The sequence below is a fragment of the Aythya marila genome (genome assembly GCF_965140915.1).
Source record: "Aythya marila genome assembly, chromosome: 10".
NCBI lineage: Eukaryota > Metazoa > Chordata > Aves > Anseriformes > Anatidae > Aythya > Aythya marila.
The window spans coordinates 586,082-606,928 of NC_139051.1; the positions used below are offsets into that span (position 1 = coordinate 586,082).

Consider the following 20,847-nt stretch of genomic DNA (forward strand, 5'->3'; position numbering starts at 1 on the left):
GCCGTACTGGAGTGGCCACGTTGCCATAGTTACCGTTGGTTTCTCTGTACCTCCAGCCTGAAGTATTTACTGTGATTAAAGCCCATCCCATTCTTCCTCTAAAAATTGTGCTGAAAGTGTCACAAAGTGAATTATAATCTAACCCTTCCTTTCAGAAAGCCGTTGTAAGGATTCCAGGAACAGTCTCAGGCTGGTGTGTGGCAGAGATCACTGACCTCTGGCTGGACTCTCTCTCTTCAGACATTGCTGCTGCTTTATTTGTAGTGATATCTGAATAACAGAAAATCCTGACTAACCTCATTTCAGCTTTGCTTTTTTTTCTTGCACCTTTGTGTTGCAGATTACTTAGACGAAAGATGTTTAAGGTCCTCGATACGGCCATAAGCTCGGACTAACCTGGCAGGAAAATCAGAGCCTGCCCGGTGGCATAGCTGGGTAGTAGGGAACGTTGCGGCTCACTCGCCTAGTAACTGTGAGTGCTGCAGGGAAGAGCAACTGGCACAGGGATGGGCATTTAGAAACGGCCCAGCCTTCTCTTTTGCTGCGGGGTTGTTTTTTGGAGGGGGGAGAGGCAGCACACGGGGCCGGCCGTGCCCCGGCAGCGGCGGCGCCCCCCGCACAGCCCCCGGGGGCGGGGCCGCAGGGGCGGGAGGGGCGGGGCCAAGCGCTCGGCCCCGCCCCCTTCGACGGCCCTCTCCGCCCTGCCGCTGAGGGCGGGGCCGGCAGGCGGAGGAGGGGCGTGTCCGCGCCCCGCCCCAGACCCGCCCCCTCCCTCGCCCCGCCCCCTCGCCCCGCCCCTCTCCGGGCCGGCGGCGCCGCTGCGGGCAGCGGGCAGGGGCCGGGGCCGGGGCCGGGGCCGTGCGGGGGCCGCAAGATGTCCTCGCAGGGCAGGTTCAAGAAGGACAAGGAGATCATCGCCGACTACGAGGCGCAAGTCAAGGGTGAGCGGCGCCGCCACGGCCGGCTTTGTGTGCGGGGCGGCCACCGGGAACGGGAACGGGAACGGGGCTGGGGCTGGGGGCTGGGGGCTCGGGGCTGCAGCGGGCGGCGCGCTCCCGGCCGGGCAGGGGCCGGACCCGTCCCGCCCGGTCCCGTCCCGTCCCCGGCAGGTGCCCCTGGGGGTGGCGGGGCCGCGGCTCGGTGCTCCCGGTGCTCCCGGTGCATCCCCGGCCCGCCCCGCCCCGCCCTGCTCGGGGGGATGGCGGCACCGGGGCCGCACCGCGAGGCCCCCGCGCCCCGAGCCGGGCCCCGAGCCCACCCGCGGAGCGGAGCGGAGCAGCGCGGGGCTCCCCGGGGGCTGCGGGGCTCCATCAGCAGCCAGCCCGCAGCTGCTGCCGCCGGGCAGCCCCGGAGCCCACGGCGAGCCCCGCGCTGCAGCCGGTGTGTGGCCCAGCGGGAGGCAGCCCGGCCCAGCCCGGCCCAGCCCAGCCCAGCCCGGCCCGGCCCAGCCCCGCTGCCCGCTCGCAGCCCCCCGCTGCCCCGTGCCCCGCGGCTCCCCGCGCTGCGAGGAGGGGGCTCCCTTCGGGCCGGTCGCTCCACAAAGGCACTGCTGTGTGAAGCCTCTGCTTGAGACCGAATTAATGCCAATTAGGACGTGGCTTTTCTGAAAATCGGCCTGTGTGTGTGTGTGTAAGCTCAGCCCCGGTTTCTCTGGAGCTCACTGAGCATGCTGGGTCTGGAGCTGTGTTCGGCGATGCCTTGTCTGGTCTCCACACACCCCGCTCTGGGGCCGCAGCTGCGTAAATCCTGCAGCGTCGTGCCAGATGGAAGGGGTCTGGGGAAGGGGCTGGCTCTTGGTTTTGTGCCATTGTTTACTTCCTTGCGTTTCAGGCTTTTGTAGTTGGCTTTGAGGAATGATGTAACAGTCACAACACGCGCTGCTCGGTGCCAATTACCTTTCTGCTTGTGTATAATTTGGGCAAATTGATGTTATTGCACCCTGCAGTTAAGCAGATGAAATATTCCTGTAGGCTGCGGTGCCGCTCCGTGCTGTGGGAGGGGAGGGGAGGGGAGGGGAGGGAGGGAGGGAGGGAGGTCGCTCGCCGTCACCCCCCGCACAGCCCCGCCGGGCCCGGGGTGCTCCCCGCTGCAGCGGGACGGGGCCTGGTCTGCTCTGCAAAGTCGCTGCAGACACCGCTGATGGTTTTTGTCTCGGCGTTTATAGCTGGAATACTCATTTGCCGTGATCGTTCTTGGCCTGACATCTGTCGTGGCCTCCTGGTTTCCATATGGCAGATCACTGATGCTGTAAGCGTGGCTTATTGCACCGCGGCCATCGCATTTTGGGCCGCGTCTCTGGGCAGCCGTAACGCAGGCAGTTTGCTGGTGGGATCGTAATCGTTGTGTCGATGCTGTCTGTGACTGACTGCATCTCCAGAAACATCCACGGCTCAGGGCACCCGCTCTGCGTTTCCATCTGGGTAGCTCTGCCAGAGGCTGCGCTTCCTCCTCGAGGAGGCAGGCAGAGCTGGGCAGAAACGCAGAGCAGGGCACCTCTGTCGGGCTGCTGCAGGGCCCGAGGAGCGGGGTTCCCTGCGGGGCCGCGTGCCGTGAGCGTGGCACTGCTGCCGGCGGTGTCGGCGGGGCTGGCGCAGGGCTGCTGGGCCTCCAGCCTCACGGTGCCCCGGGTCGCTGCCCTTCTCCTGGCTCGGCCTGGGGATTCCCCGTGGGTCACCCCGCTGTCCCAGCTGCCCTGTTTGGTTGCCTGGGGGTTTAGTCCCTTACAGTCCTTGTTCTGCTCCTACTGGCTGTAGTGCCCTGGTGAAGAGTCGTGGACACCCAAATCTCCTGAGATCGTCTAAAAAGGAAAAGAAATGGGGGAGGGGGAGGAGTGAGAGTGAAGGAGGCCAGCGGAAACAAGATGTTGGCACAGAACAACTGACAGATGAAGATGATAAAAGCTGAACACTTGAGGAAGTGGTGTCTTGTGATGGGGGTCGGGGCTGGGATCCCAGCACAGCGCTGCTCCCCATGGCGCGGCCGGGCGAAAGGCAGGGGGAAAGCTGGAAAACCCCAGCCATGAACCGCGGGGAGCGTGTCTGCGTGGGTGCAGGTGAAAGCAGCTCACGGTGCTGCAGCCTTTAAAAGGTGTCAGAGAGAGAAACGGCTGCGTCCTGGCCAGCACGCCCTGCAGGGCACGCTGCAAGGTGTCACCAGCCTGCGGGGGCCTTGTGGGGCTGTAACCACCCAGCAGTGCCTGAAGCGCCTAAAAACTGGGCTCTGCAGATAAAGACCTGACAGGCAACTGGGCATAACATGGCAAAAAATGTAGATGTTTAATGTAAATATCTATGTATATTGCTTAGACTGATTTTTCGGGAAGTTCTGCTGAGAGCCTTCCTGCTCGGGCTGTTGAAGAGCAGAGCAAAGGCCCCGGGCGGGCAGAGCACGTCGATAAGAGCGTGGAGCCGAGCCCTGCCCCGACCTCCTGCGCTCCGGGGCGCTGTGGGGCCGGCGAAAATCGATGAGTCCACAGTTTGTGTGGGGAGCGCGATTGGCGTAAGTGGAATTTAACTGGTGAATAATCGTCGTGCGCAGGGGTGATTTATCAGCCATGATGACTCTGTATCTGCTTTCCCTCTCTGGAGAATCCTATCTGCTTTCCTCACGGCGGGAAGGAGTCATCCCGAAAGTGCTTAGGGCAGATAAGGGCGCGGGGTGTGTGTGCGTGCGCCTACACGTGCACAGGGGTCGGCCCGGTGGGGATCGCTGGGGGCTGATAGCGCGGGCACGGCTGCGCGTGGCACGGGGCGAGGCACGGCGCCCGAGCCTTTGGGCTGCTGCCTCCTCGTTTTGGGAGTGGAAATACCCAATCCGTGCTGCCCGTGGGGCTGCTGCAGGCTGCCCGTCCCGTTGGCTCTCTGCAGCGGGTGCCATCTGTCCGTGCGTGGGGACCTGACTCCGCTCCCTGCCGCCAGGCACGGCCCCGCGGTGCGCTCCCTCCTGCCCCTTGGGTCCCTGCTGCTGCTGCTCGGCGTCCTGCTGCAGCTCTCAGATGAGAGGGCTGGCAGCAGGTGCTTGTGTGACGAGACAAGACAGAAGGTACTTGTATTGAGGGTACCTTTTAGGAGGGAGGTTTTCTTATTTGTCTGTCTTGGATTCGTGGACAGGAATGGTTGCATTAAAAATAAATGCTAATAAAGCTGTGGCCACATATTTACAGCCACCACCTTGAAGCTGCTTGTGGAGTATTGAGTACAGGAGATCCTCAGACGCGTGCTTTCAGACATACAATTTTAATTGGTCTATCTGGGCAGAGTGATAAACAAATGTCGTTTCTTCCTCATTACTGTCAAATGCATGATTTGTTGCTTTAAATACAGCAAAATGAACCAGTCTTAATTACGTAGATGGAACCAGCTATGGTAGAGCATAATAAATCTTGCAGAAAATGGAGCATCCTGTTGAATGTCTCTTAAATTTCATACTGCCTCCTGAAGATATTTTTTTTAACCCCAGCAGAATTCAGGTCATTGTGTGATCTGTTGGGTTATGTGGGCAGGAAGGCCGCTGTGATTCAGTAGCATCTCGTTCTGTGCGTCGGGCAGGTGCAGAGCATCCATGGTGATCCTCGAGGCTGCAGGCTTCAAATGCTGCGTCTGGCTGCAAAGTGGTGAAGAGAGTTTCTCGTACGTTAAGGACTCTCAGTTGTTTGAGTTGGGAATAGATCTAGCGTCTTGATGGATTTAGCATGCAAAAATATCAAAAAGGTTTACAGACCTGGGGCCAAAGAGAACCAAAGTGTTGTTTTTTTTTTTTTTTCCCTATTTTCACAGGAGAACTGCAGGTTAGGTTAATTTATCATTGCTCGTTAGCTTCATTGTATTTTTCTATTGCAGCAGCCGCATCCTTTCTTTTTTGTCTCTTCTCATTTCCTGCCTAATGGCCTCTTTCCATCTTGCTCAGAGAATTTTGGGAAAACTTCCATACCAGACTGTTTTCTAGGATTATGGTTTGCTTAGGTGGAAAGCTTGGCTGCGCTTGGAGGAGGCATCGAGGCTTGAAACTCGACAGCCCTGATAACACGGCAGCTCTGTGCAAAGAGGGGTGAGTTCCGCCCTCTGGACTGTCCCGTACGTAACTGCTGGACATTCGTGGAGCCTTGCTTGTGGAGCCACCTGCAACAGACAGGAACGAGATCCGATTCCCTAGAGCCAGCCCCTGGGCTTCAGAATACCCCTCAGCGGTGCTCCTCGTTCAGCTGGCTGCGGTGCAGGTTTGCCCCTTGTTACCGGCCATTTACCTTTGTGTTTCCTCGCTGGGGTCTGGTGGGGTGGTGCTGCCAGATGGATTTTACACGGGACCCCCACCCGCCGGGGCTGGGAAGGCCACGTCTGGAGGAGAGCAGAGGCGATCACCTGTGCAATTCGTAATAAAGATTAATTGGTGGTCTCTAAAGGAAACAAATGGGATCCATCGGAGATGTTTCCTGCCATGCTAACGTCCAGCGTGCATCGGCAGAGGCTGGGGCGGTGCAGCTGAAGGCAGGCTCCTGCTGGAGGCTGCAGCTGGCAGCGCTGTGCCTCTGCCTTGCCCAGAGGCAGGGGGCTTGGGCCTCTTCTGTGCTTAGAGGGGAGAAAGAGCCAGCGGCTCGCAGGGCCTGGTTAGGTGTGTGTGTGTGTGGATGTGGATGCCTCGTATCTGTGTGCCTGTCTGCATGAGGCCTGGTGCTGCCAGCTCTGAGTGGGGACGATACTGGGTTAATTGGTTTTAAAGGAAAAGATTGGTATCACTAACGTGTATTTTCCTTATAGCACAGAGGTCTTCAGCACTAGCAGCTTTTGAAGCTCTTTCAGCAAATGCTGCAGAGTGCCCCTGGCAGGGTGAACCAGGGAAGCCCTGCTCTTGTTTTGCAGATGGAGGAGCTGGGGAAGGGGCAGGCCGTGGGTCCAGGGCCTGAGCTGTGCTGCGGGGCTGCGCTTCCTCTGCCCGCACCTCGTCACTCCTGCCAGGTTATCAGCCAGGTTACGTGTGCTGGGCTTCTCCTCGCCACGTCCTGAGCTGGAGGGGGAAGCTGAAGCACTAAAGCTCTGTGGTGTGGTCTGACCCCTCGCAGCAGGGCAGGAGTGGTGTTAGCAGCGGGACTGCTGGGGGCCTCCGAGGGGCTCTGGGGGCAGGTGGGGCTGTGGGGTGAGGCTGGGCGCTGCCCCCACAGCCCTGCAGGCTGCGCTCCCTTCAGCCTCCTTGTCACTGACTTTCTTCTGAAGCATGGGAAAAGTGAAATCCAGCCGTGCTTGGGACCACGCTGTGGTGAAGAGGGCTCCCTTGGGCTTTATCCTGTAGGAGGCCTGCTTCATGTCCTTGAGCCCCTGCCTCGGGCTCAGGGCCTCGTGGGGAGCCGGGGTGGGCGCACACACGCCTGGAGCACCCTCGGCAGCTCCTGTGGGGTGAGCGTGTCCTTGGGAAGGCGTCTGTGCCGTGAGCCTCTGCCCCGGCACTGCCTCTGCTCAGAGCCGTGCTCCAGCAGAAAGCGAGGGTGTTCTGAGCTTGTCAACCCAGTCACTTTCTGTTTGAGCAGCTGATGGGTGTCTGGGTGTAGTGGGTGTCACTTATCAGCCTGCCCTTCTTGTGGTGGTAATGGAAACCTTGCTGCCCTGCCTCGTGGCCTGCAGCTAGTCCTGCTTGCAGGCGAGGAGTTTTACGGGCTGTAACTGCAGCACCGAGTGTGCTCCGGGCACTGACAGCACCTGAAAGCCTCTGCAGGGGCTGTGTTTGAATTCCTGTGTGCACGAGTTCAGCCTCTGTTGAGAGCAGGGTTTACTCCCGTTCTGCTGGCCCATTGAAAGTGGGGAAAAAACCCAACCCTTTGAGCTCTTACATTTTTGTTGCCTGGCTTTGGCCTTGTGTCAGTAGCTGTTCTGCAGCCCACCACCCGCAGCAGCATCACTCGCTCTCTGAAATGCGTGTGCCGACCTCAGAGGCGTTTGTGATCCTGACGCAGTCAGCGGCTGCACTGGGGGGCAGCGGGGTGGGCACTGCTCTCCTCCAGCACATGCAGTGTCATCTCCCCTCCTCACAACCTGGATGGCAATTTGATCCTGAACGTTCATTTAATCCCAGAAGGCTTTTGCTGTGCTGCCAGCAAAGCTTCCTCTTTAACGAAGATGAGTGTTTCTTACTAACAAGCATTGTGCTGCTTGCCCCACCTCTGTGTATTTTATTGGTATGTATCATAGCAGCAAGGGAGGACATAGAAACGAATAAACAGCACGAGCCCACGCAATGACAGTGGTAATAATAGTTTATGCCTATCATTGATGACCTCCTTCGGGTTTCCAGGCTTCTCCCAGTGCGCCTGCTTTGTGCCTGCAGTTGCTGGATGCACTTTAAGCCGTTCACATCTCCAAGAGCTCGTAAGCTGTTCTCTGGAAAACTGGCCCGAGCTGACTTATTTTGATGTCCCTTTTCTCACCTCTGGAAGGCAGCTGCAGGGGTTTGGGAGAGGCAGCTCTGAGCAGCATGTTGCAACATGGTTTTAGGAGAGGAAGCGGAGCATCGAAGTCAAATTGCTGGGGCAATCACAGGGTGGTAGCACTACTCCCCAGTCTGGGATGGAGTTGGTGTGATTGGAGGAGTGTGCTTCTGGGTGCCACAGTGCTGTGAGGTTGTGTGTGATGGTGAGCGCTCAGCACCTTGGGTTTAGAGTTCGTGTGAAGAATGGCACCAACAGCACAGCATCCCTCACGTGCCTGGCCAGGGAATATACAGCCTCGTTATTTATCCCAGCATTGTCGTTACTCAGTGAGCAGGCAGCTGTTAGGATCCCGTCCATGGCAGGGAGGGAGTTTTAAATCACCCTCTTTGTTTTAAATCATGCACTTTCTGTTAAATCATCCTCTTTATTTTAAGTCTTAGCCTTTGTTTTAAAAACAAAGGTACGTAAAGAGGTGTAGTGTTATAGTTCCAGTGTGGAAATTGATGCTTCTGTGGCTGTGCTTTCTGGAGGGCTGGTCCCCAGCTTTAGCTCCGTGGGCGCCGCCTCGTTGGAGGGGAGCAGCAGCCGCAGGGCAGCTTCGCCTGTGCGTGCAGGCGCTGGTGCTGGCAGGTTTGTTGGGACGTGGCTGTGCAGTGGTGTCTGTCTGTCCTGACATGACTTCCACAGTTCGGGAGCCCCTGCTATGGGACCAGTGAGGAGGCTCAGGGATCTGGGTGCTGGGAGAAGGGTATGGCTGTGGGACTCTTTTGCTTATGCATCTTGTGCTGCGGTGCTGGCTCAAACCAACGTGCCACCCGAAATGGTGGTCGCTAGCGACAGAAGAGTTCCTGTGAACTTTACTGATGGCCTCCGAGTGCTGAAGCCGTGCTGACGTGCAGGGGAGGCGCTCCCTGACAACACCAGCGCTGCAGGCTGCTGGTCCGGGCGCCGGAAAGTTTAGGAAAATTGCACAGCCTCTGAGTCCAACAGCCCCAGGGAAGAATTTGCATTAGTGTCTGTTACTCTTCTTTCCTTTGGAGCTAAGGAATTGCTTTGAAGAGGGAGCGAAGAAAAAAAGGTTTTACTCTTTTACCTAGGCCTCTGGGAGGATCTGCCGTGTGTGCAGGGATTGCAGTCGCTGTGCACCTTGCTGCTTGAAGAGGCTCAGTAACACACTGCTCCGTCTCGTAGGCAGTCCGACTGCAGGCGTTCTAACAGAAAGTGTCGGAGCTTCTGTGCGCTCCCCATCGCTACAGCTCCTTGTGTCCTCGTTGGACAGGCACAGAGGAGAGGGGGTTGCTCCTTAGCAGAATCTTGTTGATTTTTAGGTATGTTCCAGTGCCCCAGACTCTGAGCATCGGGGCCTGTGCACAAAACAAATGTCAAAGAGGGGATGTGGCTGCCTGGATGGCCACAAACACTGCTACTCCTGGGACCACTCAGGGCTGCAGCTCCTTAGGATTTTATCTGGGAAGCTCTTGGTTTGGTCATAATCTAGACAGCAAAGCTGGCGGGAGTGGTGAGGTGAGAGTCAGTGTTGTTTTACTGTCTGGTAAGACTAAATTCTCGAAAAGAAAGTGGAACACAAAGCCATGTACATGCACTGGAGTCCCCGCTTTCTGCTTTTCTTTCTTCAAGGACATTTAGCTCTGGTGCTATCATTTAATCACTGACGTTCGAGAACAACTTGTAACAGGGTGAGAACCGAGGGTGAAGCTGGTGGTGCTGCGGGTTCACGCCGGGGCTGCAGCGTGGACGCGCGGTGGCTGTGGAGCGGGGTCGGGTGGGGACCCCTGCTCTGCCCTGGCCCCGGGTGCTCAGACCGCTTGGCCTCAGGGGTGGAGGACACGCTGATAGCTGGGGACACATCAGGCCCCCCAGGAAAGCATTACTGCAGGCAGCCGTTTCTGCCGCTGTGCCCTTGGGAGGCTGTGCTATCTCCTCCGGGACACAGCGTGCCCGAGGTGACAGCGTACGGGTGGGCACATCCCGCTCTTGTGTAGGGCTGTCTGGGAGGGACTCGGCTGCTGCTGAGCACAGCTCCTGCCGGAGGGCTTGGGGCGAGGCCCCCCGAAGGGCTGAGATGCCTCCATCAGTGCTGGCACGTGCTGCTCCGTGCCCTTGGTGCTGTGCCAGCATCCTTGCTGGCAGGAGGAGGCAGGCCGTGTACACTGCGAGGCTCGGAAACAGTGGCAGTGAATCCTTCTCCTTGCTGCTTGTACCACGGCCACTGAAAGGTCGGCCCCGGCCTCCACAAAGCAAGAGGGGAGGCTGGCAGGGGTCCCCTCCGTGCTGCTCTTGTGGTGGAAAGCCTCGCTGGCTGCCACGGGGAGCAGTGCTCCAGGGGCAGCGTGCAGGAGTGCTGATCTCTCGCTGGGAGACTGTTGGTGTTGCTGCTCAGCAGGGTTAAAATCTGCCGAGTGTAGGCTGGAGCATTGTGATGTGGTTTTGCACCGCGGCCCAATGATTGTTTCTTTTTGGAGACGGGCACATTTTTAAAGGGCTGAGTACTTTTGCAGTCGATATTATGTACAGTTAAGCATGCTGAAGTCAGCACAATCAAACATCATGCTTCAGGGCTGAATGTGATTGCTGGAGAGATCAGGAAACAATTTCTGCTCCCGTGTAGAGCATTACACAACTGGCTGGGTACGTTATAGCTTCCCCTGCAGCATCGGAGTGCTGCTCTGAGAGAGGCCGCTGGATCAAGTAACACCGGCGTCTCTGTAAATACCCGTGGAATTGTTTCCAAATACGTGAGAGCACCAAAGGCTTGGTTCCCCTGCTTTGAGAGGCAGGGGCAGTGCTGCGTTCAGCAGCTCCAGGCGGCAGCGCGGGGCGGCAGGAGCAGGAGCCGGCTCCTTGAGCCTTGTGTCCGAGGGACGGAGGCTGCTCGGGTGCCGGCGGGTTGCTTCCATCGGACGTGTCCTCTGTGGTGCCCCAGTGGCCAGGTGCTGTGTGTGCTGTGTGATTTGCCTTCAGCCTGCTGCTCAGCTGCCGGTGAGGTCCCACAGCCCCGGGCTGCTGGTGGTGGTAGGGCTCCCGGCGCCCCGCTGCCCTCCCCGCCGAGCCGAGCGCTCCCCAGCCACTGCTTCCTGCTGCGGGGCCAGGGGCAGGGACGGCTCCTCGTCTCCGCCACCCCGGGGACCTGTCCCCAGCCGCGTGCTCCGGCTTTGCTGCAGCCTGGGCTTAGACCTGGCACAGGTGGGGAGACGTGAGTCCTGTGGGTGTTGTGCCGACACCCCGGTAACTCAGGACAGCCAGCCTCGCTCTGCTGGAAACTAGAGCGCTTCACACCCCAGGGCAGCCGGAGGGCGTTTTGTGGCTGGGGCTGTCTGTGTGCATCCGCCAGAGACACGGCGAAGGGGGTGCTCGCGTTGGCTCTCTGCAGCACGTGGCTGCCGAGAGTGCTGTGCAGGTGGCAGCACCTCCCGTGTGCCCAGGGAGGCTGGGGCTGTTGTCAGCCCAGTCTCATGTCTCTGTTTGGGAACTCTGAAATGGCCGTAGCAGAGTTAAATAACTCTATATAAGAGAAACTCTGCAAGGCCAACCTTTTACTGTGCTGCATTTTCCTTAAACCACTCTTTATTTTACTTTGCACTGAATACAGCCCATGTTTTGTAGGGACTTTATATTGCCCGTTCGTTTTACTACTAGAGTGAATGGAACTTCTACTGCTGGAATAAATGGAACTGGGAATTACAACGGAGATTCTACGTGTATTTTGGGGTAGCTGAGGATAAACCCGAGGAGGTATGGTAAAAACTGAAGAAAAATAGAATAGCAGCGTTGAAGCCTTTTTAACTTAGAGCACACCAAGTGAATTGGGAATCACAGTCTCAGCAGCAGGTTCTTACAAAGCCTTTTCGTTTCTTTTAACACTCTTTACATGATGGCATTCCAAGTGATTCATGTTTTAAAAGCAGTTTTTCCTGTGCAGCGCTTCTCTGCTCTTGACGTACTCTTGCTAAAATCTCTAAAGAGACAATAAGCAAACATGCTGTAAGTGAGAATGTCATATTTATAAACCCCTGGAAGTGAAACCATAACAAAGAAAGTATTTACGCAGCCATTGTTCTTGTGGGCTGGCAGCTCGAGGTACTCTGCTTCATCTGGTCAGATCAAAACTAAGGGCGAGGAGAAGAAAAACACCCGCACCTTGATTGCTGCTCCTATCACACGGCAGGTTCCCGTCCATCTCGGGCTGTGCTGTTGATGTGGTTCCCTGCATTGCTGCAGAAAGGGGCACGCAGATGTGTCACTGCCTCGTAGGTGCTTCTGGATGCAGCGAGCTGACTCCGTGGCAGGCGGGAGAGGACCGTATGCAGACGGCTTGCCTCTCCTGAGGGCTGTGGGCAGGAGACAGTTCTGCAGGTCACAAAAGCAGAGGAGAACTTCTTTAGGAATAAACTTTCATTGGGAATTTAAGAAAAATGTTCAGGAGGCCTTCTTGGGGATTACTCCACACAAGTTCATAGATAGGAGTGTTTGGCTGCTGTTCTGGAGCACCTGGAGAACGAGGTTAGCAATGCTGGCTTTTTGGAAGAGAGGTTTCCTGAAGGGGGTAGGTCGTGCTTTGAGGCTTTAAGGCGTTGTATTGACGATGAGGCACGCCAGCAGCACTGGTTCCTTGGGTTAAAGGTGGTGAAATAGGGCTGTTTTCTCAGCCACAGCGAGCTCTTGTGGAGGTCGTCCAGTTGCTCTGACCACTGGTTTGTGCAACGCAGCGGAGATGAGCTCCGTCCGAGGGCAGCTGCCGGTCGTGGCAGTAGCCATGGGATTCCCTCGGGTCCTGCCGTGGGGTCAGAGCACTGAGGGGTGGCCCAGCTGGTTCCCGGAGCACTGAGCATGGCCAGCATGCCAGGGCCTTATCTGCAGGCTGGTCACGGCACCGGTGGGAGTGGTTGCTGCAGCGTCCTTCTGCATGGTGTAGTTTGTAATGACAATTAAAAAAAACCACAGAAGGCATTTATGGCCCCCAACCTAACTCCTAAGCCTGCAGAAACTCCTGATAGTAATATGCCTTTGAAAGAAAGAAAAATCTCCAGTGAACACTTCCTCAGCTTTTTTGGGGCTTTACCAGCCTGCATGTGTGCAGAACTCTCTGGAAGGAGCTCAGCTCCTCGCCCCCAGCCCCATCCTTGTGTTTAAGCCTGCCCCCAGGTCACTCGGTACCTGCCCCTTGGCAGGCTCTGCATGCCCAACGTCTTTGCTGTGGCCCCGTGGCGACTTGGGTGGGTGTGAGGCATCTGGGAGGGGGCAGAGGCCGTGCTCCACTCCGTGGGCGCTCTGATGGCATGGCCGGCTTTTCCCAGCTCTTCCCTCCTGGATGGCTCTGTCCGGGCTGCCCTGGTGTGGAACCACGCGTGTGCCATCGGTGCTGCTCCCGGTGCCCTCCTCGGCTCTTGGCCTTGCCATAAAACCCGTTCAGACACTGGCTGGGGGAGCTCTGCGCTCTTTAATTGTTGTTTGTCGTCGTGGGAATTGCTTGTTCTAAAACCAATTACAACCTGACAAAACTGATCTGTCTTATTTACAAATACATCCATCTGGTCGCGGGCTGCCTGCTAGCGCTGCCAGGACAGCGCGGGGTAACAGCGGGCTGCCGAGCTGCTGGAGGGGGCGCTGCCACCGCCCCGAGCCGCACCGGGGCCTGTGTGCGTGGGGGTTGTGGGGTAGGGGGAGTTAATTTCTAAACTGATAATAAATTCCGTGTGAAATGAATGTGGAGAGAACCTAGAGTGCTGGAGCTCATCGTCAGCTGGCGTGTGTGATATGGCCGGGGCTGCTGATGCTGAAGGCAGCTCCCAGCTCCTCTGGGCGCCGGTACCGGGTGCGGGGCCCCTGTGCAGAGCTGCGGGCCCCGGGGCAGCGTGTGCTGAGGGCTGGCCGGGCTTTGCTCCGTGCTGAGGGCCACGAGCTGCTGCTGGAGCCAGGCTGCCTGCGTGGGACACGCTCCGTTTGGGCCTTGTTTTCTAGAAACCTGCTCGGTGATCGACGTAGGGCACCAGTCCTGCCTGCAGCCTCCTGACGGGCTTCGAGCAGAGCATGGGCAAGGGAAGCAGGCAGAAGTGTGAGGAGTGAGACTCCTGTGTCTGTCTGTGTGTGTGTGTGTCTGTCTGTCTGTGTGTCTCCGTGTTCCTGGAAATCAATTTTGCAAAGGCTCAAAAAAAGGAAAGAAACGGATGACTGGTGTCAGGAAGTTGGAACTTAAAAACCATCACCACTGGTAGCCAGCGCAGTTTCCGGCTATTTCATTTTTTCCATGGATGTTCGGTTACAGCTGCAGAGAGAGGCGAGGCGCTGCGAACACCCCCGGTCTCACCTCCGGCCAGCCCCCAGCTGGGCACGGCGAAGCTCAGAGGCGTTCCCTGAGCCGCTGCCCCTTGGTCGCTGTGCGCTGCCCACGGAGGGCAGGAAGCAGGCTGATGGATGCAAACACGTGTGGCAGGAGGGAAAGAGGGAAGAGTTGCCCCCTAAATTAAGTAATTACAATTAGCACAACGAGGTTGGAGGTTAGTTATTGTGAACAACGTAGGCCTGACAACCTCGGGCCTATTTTAGTTTGTGATGCATCTGAGGACGAACTTCAGCGCTGGTACTTACACGCCTGTTTCTGCCGAGTGGTGAATCAGTGCGAGCTGCAATCCTCAGCCCTAAATCTGCCTGTGGGAGCCTGTCTCCAGAGCTGGGTTTTTCTCCATCACCATGGCAACCCAGTGAGCTCTGCAGCAGCCGCTCCTCGCACCGCAGGGCCCTGGCGGTGGCCTGAGGCAGGGTGCTTTGGGGAAATGGGGTGCTCTGGGGAGATGGGGTGCTCTGGGGAGATGGGGTGCTCTGGGTGCCCGCCTGGCACTGTCAGCCCTGGGGTGCGTCACTGCCCGGGGCCAGTGCTTGGGGTGGCACTTTGCTGCTCACCCCTTGGCAGGGGTACAGGGTGCAGCCCCCGGCCTCTCTTGGCTCCTTTGGAAATTTACGTTGGATAAGGACGTACTGCTGGGTGCAGCTAAAAGCAGGGGGATGCAGAGGAGGACACAGGGTACCATTGGGGAAGGGGAGCTTGCCAGCAGCTCTCACAAGGCCAGCTCTCAGCTCCATCAGGGCTCAGCTCTTGTGGCTGAATAGTACTGTGTTTCTGTTCCTTCTCTTCATGCGGAGCTGCGCACCCAAGGTGGCCGTGCCCCACGGGGTGGGTGACACCCCCGGCTGGTCACGATGCTTGTGGCTGCCCTGCTGTGTCTCTGCAGCGGGCGTTAGCCCCGGCTGAGTCGCTGCAGCCCTGCAGCCGAGTGCGTCTGCTTCAGCTCCTCCAAGCAGGCCAGAAGCGTGGAGGTACTCGGAATGAGAGGTTCTACACTTCAGCATTGGGGGTTAAATTTATTCACTAGTGTTAAATCTACATGGAAAACCATTTTCTTTGAAACATAATTATATCTCTGTATAATACAGCTGTTCTTCATCCAGTAGTTACTAAAATATCCTAGCTGGAGGCACCGTTTTGGACACTAACTTATGTGTAAAGGGATCTCGTGACATTTTTTGGAGGGAGCGAAAATAATCTATTAATGTTTACAGTAAAACTGTTACGGTAAAATCCAGATATTAAGAAAAAAGTGACTTTGCTTATAATTATTAATACATTCTATGGCTAAATTTGCTTATGACTTGGCTGGACAGTTTCCCTACCCTGTTTATATTCAGCTTGTGTTTGAGTCACAAGACTCGAGTCAAAGGCTTCTGAAGCTAAGGGGAGATTTTTGACTGGATTCAAGGGTTTGGAATCAATCCCTAAGAAGTTGGACACACAACATTTATACGTCTGTTATTGCAGGGAAACACTGATGCAGGACCATCCACCTCTTCACTACCGTGACAGCACTGTTATTCATAACTTACATTTTAAAAACTTTTGAGAAAAGTCTCAATCTCCGTTGTGATCTCGAAATGCCTTGAGCGGCACTAGGCCAGCCCGGCAGCCCGCAGGGCTCTCAGCTGTTTTCTTCCCCGCACTTTGCCTCCCCCATGTTCTGTCCCTACCCTGCCGCCTCCCCCGGCTGCAGCATATTCGGCTTAATGAGCTCCCCGAAGGCCATTATGCGCTGTTTTGCCCAAAAAGGGAAGGAGCACAAGGCCATCAAAATGATAAAGACCTTGAGGCCGCTCCGGCTGTTGTGTGGCATTACCATGTGAATGGGCGCCCGCTGCTCCCCGTGTGTGGGGCTGGCTGGGGGCTTCTCCCCACCCGGCCCCCCATCCCAGCCGCTCTGTGCCCAGCGGGTAACAGGCCAGACCAGGCAGCCTGGCTCCATGCGTTTCCCTGAGTGCTCATGAAAAGCAGTTGGCAGGCCCTCACAGAGCAGCGCTCCCTGCGCCTTACTTCTGCCCTGCCCTTCCAACGAGCACAACTTTCCTCTTGGAAGGAGGCCGTGAGCACTGGAGCTGTGTTTTTAGCACGCTTTACTTTTACCAGCTAGGTAGGCCATGGATCCAAGCCAAGCATGTTTTATTCCTCCTGTAATTCAGATTGATGTGTGCTGAACAGAACAGACATCCTCTGGGAGAAGAGAAACACAGCGCACACACACAAAAGCAGATAGCTACATGGGTTGAAATGTTGTTCCTCTGATATTCAAAGAATTAAAAGGCGGTATAAATCTCCTTTTATGCTCGTTACTGTTCTGTGACCGAGGGGGGGGAAATATGAATTGTTTTTGCTGGACCAGATGAGTTGGTTTCGCTGTGATGGATGACGGGCGATGCCTTCACAACTCATCATTCATGGAGGTGCACAAATGGCAAGGCGGGAGTGCCTTGGTTCATCAGCATGTGCATTTATCATCTAGTTTAAAGCAGCATCATTAGTTGCATTGGCTGTTGTGCGCTGTGTGCTCTGTTGACTTGGTAAGAAGTGAAACGTGGCCTGGCCTCCGTGCTGGAAACTACACGGTAATGAAACACGAGCAGCTTTTGGAGTGAGCCTGCGCTTGGAGACAAAGGGCAGCACGGGGAAGCACTGTGCCCCAAGGCGAAAACCCCTTCAGAGAGACCATTAAGCTGTTATTAGAGTCCCGTTATATCCTAGGTGAAGCGAGCAAATAGTTATGGTGATCCTCTACCTGAAATGTCCGACTGACACGTTGAAGGCTTCATGTTCCCGAGCAGGGGCAGTGATAGACCAGCCGGTGCTGCCGGCTGGTGGGGAGGAACAACCCCAGGCACCAGCACAGGCCAAAGACCTGCTGGAAGACAGCCCCTGAGAGAAGGACCCTGGGGCTGTGGCGGACGGGAGGTTGACCAGGAGCCAGCAGGTGATGGCAAAGCAGGCCGGCAGCACCCTGGGCTGCGTTAGGGAGGGCTCGTCGGGCAGGCTGAGGGAGGTGGTCGCGGTCCCTTCCCTCTGCTCAGCACGGTTTTAGATGGTGATTGAACAGCAGGGTGGCTGCCAGGAGGGGTTGTCAGGTCCCCATCCTCGGGGACTGGGCCGGAGGGTCTGCAGGGATCCTCTGGTGCTCCTGGCTGAGACCAGAACTCGTCGGTGTGCAGGTAGGCAGGAGGACACGGGGCTGAGCGGCTGCTTGGCTCCCCTGCCGCCTGTTTTCTGCGGATGTGGGGCACGTTTCCCCCGGGGCCCACAGGCTCCCTGGCCGGCGCTGTGCCTCCCCACGCTGAGCTGCGGCCACGATCAGCTGCTGGGCGCTGCCTGGCACTGCTGCAGCCCTTCCCTCTGCGGTGTGCAGCCTCTGGGCAGCCCGCTCCAGCGTCGGATCGTCATTTGGAAACAGAAAACCACCAAGCTTTGTGGTGGAGCAACCGTGGCACGCTGCTGGCTGCCATCCCCCTGCGCCCCTTCGCCTTGTCCCCCAGCACACGCCGCAGCGGGGGGCCATCGGCAGCCTCGGGCCCGCCTCGCCGTGCTGGGGGAGATAGATAGGGCAGGATGATGTTGCTAAATACTCGTGAAGTACTGTAATGCAGCTTGGAGGACTCGTGCTTGAAAAAAAGTCATGTGCCAAGAGTACCTTTGAACAAAATAAAAACAGAAGCGTTAAATCTGAGTGAGTGTGCTCCAGAATTGGTTCAGGATGCAGGGAGGATGAGAGGTGGGTCTCCCAGTGTAGCAGGAAACTCTTTATGCCCGCCGCTGATGATCAGTTGTTCTTTCCTTAAGAAAATAACTACAGATTAGAAATGTAAACAATGCGGAAATTGGTTTCCTGCTTGCTTATTTAAAGCGTGATTGAAATGGTCAGTTCCAATCAGCCCGCTCAGACCCAGACGGGAACGTGGCCGCTCGCAGCCTTGTGGCTGAGGGTGTGTTGGTAGGAGATGGTTTTGGGATTGGGCCTTGGTAGGTTGGTGCCTGTTCCAGGCAGCTGCTGGGAGCTGAGGCTTAGAGAGCGGGGTAGGCCTGGCTCTTAGCTGTTAGGTGTGGGGGAACCGTGTGGGGAACGGGGGTGGTTTCATGTGCTTAGGAACAGACAGAAAGAACAACAGCAAGGAGCATGATCCGAGGGTGCTTCAGCCTCTAATAGACTTAGTGAATAGTGTCTGATGAAAATTCACAAACTTGAGTCTCTTTCTCCATCCTGCTTCCTGACAAGCTGACTTCCTGAACCGTATTTATAATCCACTTTGGAAGGAGATGTGCCAAGGCAGTGCAAATGTGAAGGTTGTGTGTGGCTTTGGTTTTTTCTTTTTTTCCAAAGACAGAGGCAAAAGTCCTTTCAGATTCATTATACCTTTATATGCTAAACTTTTTAACAAGTGCACTAATAAAATGGTGACGGGCTGGGTTCCATCTGCGTTTAAAATACTTCACAGATTCACTCGTGTCTTTCCTATCGTGATGCCAGAACATGTGTCACGACTTTGGGGAGGCAGCAGCTGCAGTCTGGAGGGAGTGCCAAGCAAGAGTCCCACATCTGTGCGTTGAATGGGATCTTCACTGGTGGAGCTCCCTACCCTTGCTAAGAAGGCACTGAAGCGTCTCTTCTTCTTCTTTTGTGCCATTAAATCCAACCAGTGTGCTGCAGCTCCCTCTAAAATAAAATCTGACAGAGGTTGCAGACGTTCAGCTCTCGGTTGTGGCCGTGCCGTGCCGGGGCAGTGTGTGCGGGGCTTGGCCTGCAGCTCGAGCTCCTTCAGGCAGCTCCTGTCAGACACAGGACACCACGCTCCGTGGGCTGGACAAGGGAAGCTCCCCAGAGACCTTCTCCCCCAGCTGCTGCAGGGCCTCTGGCTTTGTGCAGCTTCAGGCTGGCTCTTAGGAAAGGCAGGCCTGGGCCAGGAATCGCGGCCTGCAGCAGCAGGAGTATCTCGCTGCTGTGCTGCTTGTGCTCCGAAGTGGTAACCCCGTGTCAGACTGCAGGGACTGGAGAATGCAACCCACACACGCCTTGTGCTGCCGCTGCTGGCGCCTGGTCACACCGGCCGCGTGCTGAGCAGCACCCGGGGACACCGGGGGCTCGGAGAGGTGCTGACGGGTGTCTGCACCACTGCAACCTTCCCTCTTCTTCCTCTGCTTGGGAATAGCCTCTTCTTCTTGGGGATGTCTGCTTCATTTTCTCGGTAATACCTTCTTCCTCTTTTTTTGGTAATACGATGTATTTTTAACAATACGTATTCCTACAGCGTTTTGCTAAGAGAAAGCAGTATTTCGCTGGCCACTGTAAGACTGTGCTTCAGACAAGGAAGTGAGGACTGTGCTTCTGCCATCCTCTGCCGCATGGAGGAATTCTTCACACTTGCAGTAAGGACACAGCTGTCCTCCGTGTTTCTTTGCCAGTGCTCAGTAGATGCTCTTTTAGCAGAGAGGGTGTCATGAGGAGGAACTGTTAGTGGCAGTAAAACTTAGCATTTTGTCCTATTTTGCATTTATTAGCATGCACTAATTATTCATAGAGATAATTACCCTTTACCAGTTCACATTAATTTAGAGCGCTTCTGAAAAGCAATCAAGAGGAGCGGGGAATGATAATACATCAAAGTGAATAAGAATATGGCACAAAGGAAATATGGTGCATTTTAATGTAGGAGACCACGTCAAGTCACTGTCAGCCTTTTCCTTCAAACTGTAATTATTTGAGCTCAGTTTGATGGTCGGTGCTAAAGGCCACCAGTTAAAGGCATTCCCTGTTCCTGAAGTCCATTCATGCTCTTCATCTCACGTGTCTCTTCAACAGGGAAAAATGTTATCTTACGGGGCCACAGTATGGGGTGGGACAAAGATGTGGTGGGTTGTTCTGCCATTCAGATGCTGCTTGCCTGGCCCCGAGCACGTAGGTTGGATTTCCGAGTTGCTTTTGTTGTCAGGAGCATCTGAAACTTGTCAGTAACTCCGAAGAAATCCCCATTCGGGAGCAGCTGTGGGTGCACTGGGTGCCCGCCTGCCCTGCCCTGCTGGGATGGCAGCCTGGCTTGTCCCACATAACGCAGCGGTGCGGGGCGGCTGTGGGACCGGGCAGTGCCTGCTGCTGCGGTTCATTAGCAGGCGGCAGCACGTCCCACCTGCATTATTGGTCTCTGAATAAGGAAGCAGCATCGGGTATTGGTTCACTGCCTCATCTCTGTGCTGTCAATGCAAATAAGGGTGCTGTCTGGAGCGCCGTGCTGTATCCGGAGATGTGCTGATCGTTCCACCAGAGGCTGGTGCTAAGGGAAAATCACAGTTATTGTGCGATTACAGTCGTCTGTTTATTCCCAGCCTTGATGGCAGGATGTAATCATAAAATTAGGAATTCGTGTGAGGAACGCTCAGGGCATGTTTTCATCTAGGTACAAAATCTTACATTAAAAAACCAAATATCTGTACACAGCATAAGGACACGAGGGACCTTGGGTGACCTTCACGTAAAGGCTTTCTCTTCAGCTCCTGCAATGGTCTCCTCAGCCTTCCAGACTTCACCTTCCCAGCTCTGCACCGCAGCGGCCTGCAGGCTGGGGGCTCGCTGGCCACGCCGAGCTGCTCGGGGCTGCTCCAGGAGAGGACAGGAGGGGCTGCGGGGCTGGGGGCTGCGGGGCCGGGGGCTGCGGGGCTCTGCGCCGTGTGTGCCAGACGGAGACACCACAGCGGGCAGAGCGCTGCGGCAGAGGGAGGAGGGCACGCTCCTGCGCTGGGAGCTGGGGGGACGGAGAGCAGATGGTGCAGGGGCGGGGAGGAAGCGTCCCCAGCTCGTGTGCTAAAATAACTCACTGCGATGACGAGCCTGTGCTGCGTCCTGATCCCACCAGCACCCAGCCTGCTCCGTGTCCCAGTCCCACCAGCACCCAGCCCGCTCTGTGTCCCAGTCCCACCGGCACTGCTCTGCCCAGGGCCAGCTCCCCGCTGCCGGAGAGGTGTCTGTACAGCAGCCGTGTGGGCCCGGGGCTTAGCCCTTAGGGCAGGCCAAGCTGTGGGGGGAAGAGATGGCACCACACAAATCTCAGTGGCGCAG

The 20,847-nt window shown here is 56.4% G+C and overlaps 1 protein-coding gene across 2 annotated transcripts in view; it reads left to right on the forward strand.

Annotated features, from left to right (window-relative positions):
- The first annotated feature begins 816 nt into the window (after nucleotides 1-816).
- SRGAP3 (SLIT-ROBO Rho GTPase activating protein 3) overlaps nucleotides 817-20,847 on the forward strand; it is a 94,417-nt gene continuing 74,386 nt past the window's right edge. For both annotated transcript variants that reach the window (XM_082768351.1, XM_082768352.1), the window contains exon 1: nucleotides 817-941. In XM_082768351.1, coding sequence (XP_082624477.1) covers nucleotides 875-941 — 67 coding nt within the window. In that variant the 5' untranslated portion in view covers nucleotides 817-874. The remainder of the gene's footprint in view (nucleotides 942-20,847) is intronic.